Source organism: Pteropus vampyrus, unplaced genomic scaffold, assembly GCF_000151845.1.
Source record: "Pteropus vampyrus isolate Shadow unplaced genomic scaffold, Pvam_2.0 Scaffold14, whole genome shotgun sequence".
NCBI lineage: Eukaryota > Metazoa > Chordata > Mammalia > Chiroptera > Pteropodidae > Pteropus > Pteropus vampyrus.
This window is the reverse complement of record NW_011888795.1, coordinates 15,211,719-15,220,589: the sequence shown is the minus strand read 5'-3', so window position 1 is coordinate 15,220,589 and position 8,871 is coordinate 15,211,719. Positions and strand designations below refer to the sequence as shown.

At 35.4% G+C, this 8,871-nt stretch overlaps 1 protein-coding gene across 6 annotated transcripts in view; it reads right to left on the bottom strand.

Annotated features, from left to right (window-relative positions):
- Window positions 1-8,871, bottom strand: part of TBL1XR1 (transducin beta like 1 X-linked receptor 1) — a 146,543-nt gene that overhangs the window by 26,412 nt on the left and 111,260 nt on the right. For all 6 annotated transcript variants that reach the window (XM_023526397.1, XM_011383211.2, XM_011383207.2 and 3 more), the window contains 4 exons: window positions 4,635-4,780; window positions 2,302-2,524; window positions 1,426-1,558; window positions 931-1,072 (listed from right to left, as the gene is read on the bottom strand). In XM_023526397.1, coding sequence (XP_023382165.1) covers window positions 931-1,072; window positions 1,426-1,558; window positions 2,302-2,524; window positions 4,635-4,780 — 644 coding nt within the window. The remainder of the gene's footprint in view (window positions 1-930; window positions 1,073-1,425; window positions 1,559-2,301; window positions 2,525-4,634; window positions 4,781-8,871) is intronic.

Below are 8,871 nucleotides of genomic sequence, written 5' to 3'. Positions count from 1 at the left end.
CTTTTTTAAGGACACCTATTCACTTGCTGAGGCAAGGACAGCCCCCCTTAAAATTCTGTTAACACTAAAACAGTCTAAGAGGCTTCTCAAAAAGATGTGTTTGTGTGTGTGTGGACGGGTGGGCGGGGGGAGGCGTAGACGCAGGGCAAGTAAAAAATGGATGCAAAGTTACAAGAAAGGAAAAAGGCACTATGGAAAAAAGGATACACAGAAACTTTAAAAATGCTAATTTTCCACATATTAATCATGAGAATGGAAACAAACAGCTGTTAATCATATATTTGAAACTGAAAGGGTGAAGGCTTTATAAACAATAAAATCAAACTTTCTGGTAAGTCAGAGTCGTCAAGTTATCTCTGAAAGATCTTATACCTCATACTGAATCAAAGAATTATAAGATTACTATAGCTAGAATAAAGCTCAGAAGCAATCTAGACTAATGGTCCCTAACAGGTAGTTGACAGTGAAGTTTTCATCAGTTCACAGCAAAATGAGAAATAGAAGAATATGTTTTTATTATATAGATTTTTCTTATTCCCTGGCAAAGGACTTAGAAGTTAAGGACTTAGCATGTGCCCGTTATTGATTTTCATCTATTACTTCATTTATGTAGGTACCTTTATCGCACTTTTACTTTACATGTGAGGAAAATGAAGCACAGAGCGGTCGACCATCTGTTTTATGAAGGTTCTACTGCCAGATAAACTGAAGGGCTAGAAGTGGAACTTTGGTCTAATTGCTCAAGGGCCAGTCTTTGGTTTTTTTTAAAACCGCATTTGGGAGTGAGGACCCCTAGAGTTTGCTGTTCTTATTAGTTAGTGAAACCCAAGAACACCTGAACAAATGGACAAACTCTGCCATTAGTCGAGGTTCAGAGAGGTTAAGTACATTAGTAACTACATTCATCATGGACAATGTAGGGATACTCACATTCCAATCTAGAGATGTCACGTCCTTGTTGCTTGGGACATCTTGCCCTCCTTCTCGTATACAATGTCTAAGTACTAACTGTGTGGAGCCACTAGTGCTATTTTCACTAAGATTCCATATTCTTGCTGTTGAGTCTCCAGACCTATAAAGTATGCAATGTATTTTAAATTCATTACATTCTCAAGTACCCAAGAATCAAAATTAAATAAAAACTACTGACATCCTAAGATTAATAAGGCAAATAAAACAGGCCGATCAAGAATTTCCACTCTAGTATTTTTTCTGTCTCCATTTTGGGGGCCCCAAGCACTCCTGAAGTAAGTTTAATGAAAACGTCTAAGATTACTTCATAAAGAAATAAAAATTTACAGAGGCAAAATAACCACAAACAAGCAACAGAATTCTGAAAATGTGAGTGATATATTTATAAAATGTAATAATACTTCGATAAGATACTTTCTAAAATCCATCTCAGTTTCACTTTGAGAAACATACCCGGATGCCAAAAGATCACTAACGGGATTCCAGGCACAGATGAAAACTTCGGATTCATGGCCCCGTAACACGACTGCCTTATTAGGAGGGATTTCAACATCCCCATCCACTTCCATCATATCAGTATGATTATCTGCATCACATGAAACAAGTAGAAAATTCCAGTTAGTTAATATTACAGCATCGGGGGGTGGGGGGTGGGGGGTCGGGGTTCCTTAATCAGCTAACACTTTCTTTGTAATATATAATGCAACATTTTTTTACTATGTCAGAATGGTGAAAATGACTATATAGCATTTAACACATGGAAAATAAATTCCTACCTTTAGTTAAGTATGACCATACTATTTTTAAAAGATGTATGTGAGTGAGTGTATTTACAGGTGGGAGGTGAAGAGTGAGGGTAGAGAAGGGCTGTAAAAAGGTAGACCCAAACACGACCGAAATGATAAAATGGTTTGAATTAAATATAATCCATGCCAATAATACTATTCTGAGTTTCTGCCAGTAGGGGTTGCTGATATCATTCATATAACATGAGAGGTGCCTTCATATCTCTATGCCGAAGCCGTATTATATTAGTTAATAACTAGTATTACAAATTTTATTTAGAAATCAAATACAGATACAAAATTCATTTAACCATAGAAAAACGGTTTCTAAGTATTTAAAAAAAAAATAAAATAAAATCCATGAACGTAAATCTAACTTTCTGGAGCTTTAGGAATAAAAATCTCAATTGTGTGATAAGAGTTAGGGGAAAAAGTTGGCGTAAATAATGCAGATGATGTTATTTTAGCTTCAAAGGTGTAACATCCCTATAAAACAAAATATTTCTTCTGAAAAGGAATTTTTGAGAATTCTATCTCAGCTCACTTGCTATAGTATGTGCTCCATTCTCCTCCCCATTCGCTGTGTTCTCTCCATTTTTTGCAGATCCTTGTTGGTTTGTGGCAGCTGCAGCAGCTGCGGCAGCTGCCGCTTGTTGCTGTGCAAGCTTATCTCTGTAAGCTTGTTGTCTTGTTTGTACTACATCAGGCATTACGGCATCTATCAGTGACAGAGACTCTATTGGTCGGCCATCAAACAAGGTACCATCCTGGATTTGGAAAATTGTGAGAAGAAAAATCAAAGGCAACAAATTTAGGGTAATTGGTATTCATATAAGTCAACAGCAGAAATTTAAAAGCATCATTCCAAGGGGGGGGAAAAAAAAACACTTTTAGATAATTTTTTGAATGCATATAAGAAGGAAAGGAGTCAGAGGGAAGAAGGAAACTTCAAGAAGCAACTGCAAATAGCTGTTCAACTTTTCCTCCTCACTTAGTTCTTATCGTTACATGTTGCACATATATGGCTTAAATACTGAAAGGACTAAGTAAGCCTAGATGATAAAAAATGGTTTATTAATTAAATTCCAAAATTCTGATAGTCAAAAGTAACGTCTAATATGAAACCGTTCGTACAATGATGAAAGATTCAGTGCCACAGTAAATACTTCTTTAAAACTACAATTTTCTAAAATAGAAGTATGTGGACTTAAAAGTTTCTTGTGATTTGATTAAAATATTAAACCAGAAATAGACTTCAGACATTATGCTGTATAACATCTAGTTTTACTAACATTGAAATGCAAGCACAATAAAGTTTAAAGACTTGCTGAAGTTATACAGCTAGCTAGTCAATGGCAGTTGGAATCTTTTAACCAGTGCTATTCAAAGTGTGAGCCAAGGACCGTCATCATTTGGTAACTTGTTAGAAATGTAAATTCGAATGTACAGAATCAAAAACTCTGAAGGGCTTAGGAATCCATATTTTAACAAGCTCTCTGGGGGAGTCTTATGTCCACTCAAATTTGAAAAGTATCATCTTAACTCACAGACTAGTGCTCTTAAATTTTATGGATTTGCTAAAATTTTCCAAAGCTCTTCTCATTGATATTAGGAAGTTCACATTTAATAGAAAGTTCTCCAGCGAGCACAAGAAGAGACACAAACAGAAAGCGAGTCAGAAACAGTGTAAATTAACTAGCAATATGAGTATGTGATGCCTTGCTCACTTAAGCTGATTGACAGTAATGGTGTGATGGCTGTTCTGAGTTACAAAAACACAGCACATCTTTCTGAGTTGGCAATTGCAATGGAGTATTTGAGGAGTAGGAGAAAGTATTTTAATTAATAACTTAAAAATACTAAAATCAACACAAACACATTGTGGAGTACTATATTAAATCTACAAAAAGTTTTTCAGATAAAATGAGACTTCACCTCTAACCATTGACAGAAAATGTTTATCACCCTCTGCACCAGGGTACTCTGAAAGGGAAAGTGCTAAAAGACAGTGAGGACACATTTAATTTAGTGTTAGTGGATCCTTCAGTTAAAGAGATGAGGAAACAAATAAAATCAATTTTAGTATACTATATAATTATAGTAATAAATACTGACACAGAAACCATAGATGCTTCAGTTTTAAAAATACTTGTGAAAGGAAAGGGAAATATTTTAATCTCCGAAATGAAAATAAGGTAAAAGCTGCATATATCATAAATCCTGATCATATATTAAAATGTTCAGCTGGGCCAGGGTTTGCAAATTTTTTCTGTAAAAGATCAGACAGTAAATATTCTAGGCTTTGCAGACCATAAGGTCTGTTACAATTACTCAATTCTGCCATTGTAGCACAAAATTAACCAGACAATACATAAATGAATAAGCATGGCCGTGTTCCAATCAAACTTTACAAAACAAGCAGCAGGCAGGATTTGTTTGGTTCATGGGTCAGAACTGGCTGACACTTGAGTTAAACCACTTGTGTGTGGACCTTAAATAGGCAATAATGTTAAGAATTAGCGTTAGTTTTAAACTTCCTTCCAAAATCAGGTATAACCAAATAATGTTAGATTTTCTGATTTTTCAGACCATCAAATATGGTCTTAGCATTCCAGAGCACATTGCTGTTGTTTTAAAGAAAATTGTTTCTTAATGTTTACTCATAAAACCATTTAAAGGGAAATAAGCTACAGATAATGGTCCTTACCGCTGGCAGCCAACACACCTTGCCTGTGCAACCTGACCGTTACATTAGGAAAAAAGCCTTTCAATTTCGTTAACCCGGAAATGCTGGTCAGATAATGAATGAGCAAACAAGGTATCGGATAGGAACAGATTTAAGAGTAAGAATTAATGCTTGAAATAAGTCTTCCTTACCTCATTAATACTAACTTCTGCCTCTACATACTGTAGACCTTTCTGGATGATAGAAATCAATGCAGCAGGTGGGACAAGGGCACCATTTATGTTTGATTGACTGATATGGCTTTCTATACCGAAGGTAAACGCTGAATGAGAAAATCCTAAAAGCAAAAGAAAAGGTATAAGAATTTATTCTCCTACTGGCAACAAGCTTTAAGACACAAATGAGAGGCCTCTACAATCTTCCAAAATGCTATTCTTCCCATTTGAAATCCCACACTGCTAGCTAAGGTCAAATATGTGTTTAAACAAAAGAAATAACAAATCCAAACATGTTAATCTTGTTATATTTTCCTTTTCGCTTTGATTATATAATGTACTATTTAAAATTTCTAGTACATATGAAATTTAGCAGTGGCACATAAGTTCCCTCAATAAATAGCATCAAACTTTAAAGTTAGAAAAAAGCATTTGGAAATTATGTGACTCAACTGCTTCACTCAAGATAATTTCGACCAAGATAAATTGACATTTAGCATTTTTGTACTATATTTAAATTTCTACATACAAGTATTCAAACACCTTATAAATTCAATCTTTGGCAGGTTTTTAAAAACTACTTAGAAAATCAAAAGCAAACTAAAACTAATATAAGAAATGAAAACTAATATAAAAAATTTAGTAATGAAAAATAACTTTATGCTTAAAATCCAGTGAATGTATGAGTTAAATGCTAAAAAAATTTACTAATTCTTACGAAATCTTTGCCACTTAATAATAACCCATCTAAGTTTTAAAAAATGAGTTAGCAAGTGAGAATCTAGTTTGCCTCCATTAGTAATTCTTGAATTTGAAATACTTAAAACCAACACACTCGATAAAAATCTCTTTACATTGGCCTTGCTTTTTATGAAAGTCAACATCGAATTGGAAAAATAAAATTCTAGTAAACTGACAGGCCCAGTAATGGATATTCTCGTCACCAAAATATCCATCAGAGGTTACCATTAAATAGTAATTGTCACGAATGTATTTTAAACAATTCGATTAAATAAGACAAGTAATATAAAATGTTAAGAAAACTTCTTATTAAATAAAGTATATGACTATGGGCTTATTTGAATCTTAGTTAAACTGAGTCAATCTATATAATAACTGCTGTGTAGTGGTCTACCCTAGTTTTTTTTAGAGCTTAGTCCATGTCAGTTTTCTATCTATCTATCTATCTATCTATCTATCTATCTATCTATCTATCTATTTATTTATTGCATTTTGTGCTTCTACTCTTAGGCTCTGTGTGGCACTTACGAACAGTCTATAATAAAATACTGTTTTATTATTAATTGTTTAATAGACAAAGTACACCTAAGTTGATTTTCCTAACGGCTCCTACCTTCCGTCTTTGGAACGCCTAACTATTCCACCCCTGTAACTACCCATAGTGAGACATGAACAGATGTTACCTTAAACACTTTCATATTAACCTCATGATTCTTTCAACAGGCAAGATCATTTATACACATTTACAGTTTTCAGCTGAATCTGAGTTCACTGAGATGGCTAAGAAACATACCAATGGAAAAAAAAAAAAAAATCACCATTTTGCACACTGTCCTATTAGGAAACCCACAACTACTTGAATATGAGAAGATTCCAGATCACCAGGGTAGAAAGCTGAGAATAAAGACTGAGAAGGATGAGGAGAAAAGGTAATAGATATGGCGGTGAAATACATAAAAAGTAGGCTGGAGACTTTCTGCAGTAAATCATAAACAGGAAAGAAAGCTAAACAGCCAAGTGGCTTAGAGATTTCAAGATTAAGATTTAATTAAGATTTGAAGATAAACAATTATCATTTATGGAGAGCCTACAACACGCACACATTTTATTTTATAATCAAATTAGCAAATGGGAAAATAGCCACTAAGAGAATAAGGACTCATTCAGAGACCACGGCCACAACCACTATGCTCTACTGCTCCTACTGGACAGAAGAGGGCCAAGAATAAAGCAATGTAAGGCAGAGCAGCTCCTGTTTACTAACAGAAAATAAAATAAGTGCATCACTGTTCTGTTTTAACTCAAGAGTGTTAGAAAGTGGTTTCGGTAGTGCCTGAAACATTAAGATTTCTTATTAGCAAGGTTTTATAAAAGTGGTTTGATTTTCCTAAGCCTTATAAATTGTAAAAAAGTTCATGATTTCTACACTCTCTAATCCATGAGTATAACTGAAATAAAATCATTAAACTTAAATCAGTTTAATTAGATGATAGAGTTCAAGCCTATGTCCAAGAACATTCTAAGAGTTCCAGGTGGAACGATGTCAATTTTTGGCAGTGATGTTAAATATATTCTGAATTTGTTCTGCCAGACAGGGAGAGAAGCTATCACGAGTACTTACATCTACCTCAAGTTATTGCACATGAGCTTAGAATGTTCTCAAATACCAAGGAAGCCCTGAAGTGGTCATTAGTGCTGCTTTGGCACTTCTCATTAACATTTACTCTAACAGAGGCCCATACTCACACACCGGCTTATTAGATCAATGTTGCATTCATCATTTTTTCTTTATTTCTAGTCATAGTATTACATGGCAGCTTAAAATCATTATGTTAAAAACTACTTTTCTTCCCCTTCCGTATAACTTATTCTTTAGAAATTTTTTACTTTACTTCCTTATACCTGAAAGTCACCCTCACTCCTACCTAGGACCCTGACATTCCACCATTCGCCAAAGTTACTAATCCTACCTCTGGTCTCTGTCATCAGCTTTCCTTCTCTGCCAAAACCTGGAGTTTAGCCCCCACAACCCTTTGCCTGGACTATCACTGCCATAAGTTCCTCTCCTCTCTTCCTCAGGTCAATGTGTTTGCCACACTACAGCTAGAATACTACTTGTAAAATAAAAACTGATTCTGTCACACCTTACTTGAGCACTTTCAATGACCCCTTGGCCTTCACAATAAAGGCCAAACTCCTAAGTATGGCACACTGCTACTTTTGTAATCTGACCCTACCTATGTGTCCAGGTTCATCTCCCCAATTCCACAGCCCCACGCTTCTTCCCTTTACACATTAAATTCAAGTGACTGCCAATTACATGTCACACCGTGAATATGCATTGTTAACTCATGCCTTTGGGCCTTAGCTGGTCCTAGGCTCTTTTCTTCTATGAATGATGGTGAAGTCCTTCCTTTCACTGTTCCAGGCATGATCATTCTCTTCTATGCTAATCAGTTAATTTTATGTGTATGGCACTTACCACACTGTGTATGTATCTAAGGTTGTATGTTACGTGTATGCTGGGCTGCCTGAGGGGAGGATTTATGTCTACTGATCTCTTAATTCTGGAAAAATGACAGCATTATCTAATTTAACTGGTGCTTAATAGACATCTGTTAAATCAGAATGCAATTCTACCACAATGTCTCTTGGCACATCAGAAAATCTATGAATCCAGAAAAAGCACACAACTTAAATCTTCCTTGAAAAACAAAACTAAAACTTGAACCAGAGTTATGTCAGAAAATATTTCCATTTATCTGTAAATATACATATGCAGGAAATACTTTTTCAGGGACGGCTTTGATTTACATACTAGAAGGCAAAAGGGATCAACCTACATCTGTGAAATGCTGGGAGTCTGGCCCGATTGCCTAAAATAGCATCTCTTCTTTCCAGGGGTAAGAGTAAATCTGATATAAATAATACCTCTGTAATCAAGTACACATTCACCAGGGTGATTAAGAGTTGGGAGGTAGAAAAGAAATTCCACAGAGGAATAAGCCTGAAAACCACAAAGTTCAGTATTTAGTAATTCCGTGATAAAGGCAAGCATTGGCAGAGAAGGGAGGCGAGGGGTTACTTAGCAGACTATGAACCATTCCCCCATGTAAGAAACAAAATCATGAAACCACCAATACAAACAGGCTGTATTGTTTGTTTCAGAGAGTACTCTCCCTTGGGATGACAGGGATTGAGTTCTTGAAGTGGGGGGCTAGTCCTCCAGAGCCTGACAATTCTACTTTACGAACAGAGAATACAGGAACAAAAAAGTGGGCCTTGACCTCATGGTTATGGTATAGGGTGTCTAAACAAGAAATAGTTAAGGCAGAGCTTAACTATTATCACAACACAGTGCCATAGTATGGAAGAAAAATCTGTTTTATCCAAGGTCTTATTTAAGTTTCAGGTCAGAAAAGCCCATAAAATTACATCCCTGCTGTCACCATCTCATACACTCCCATGCCCC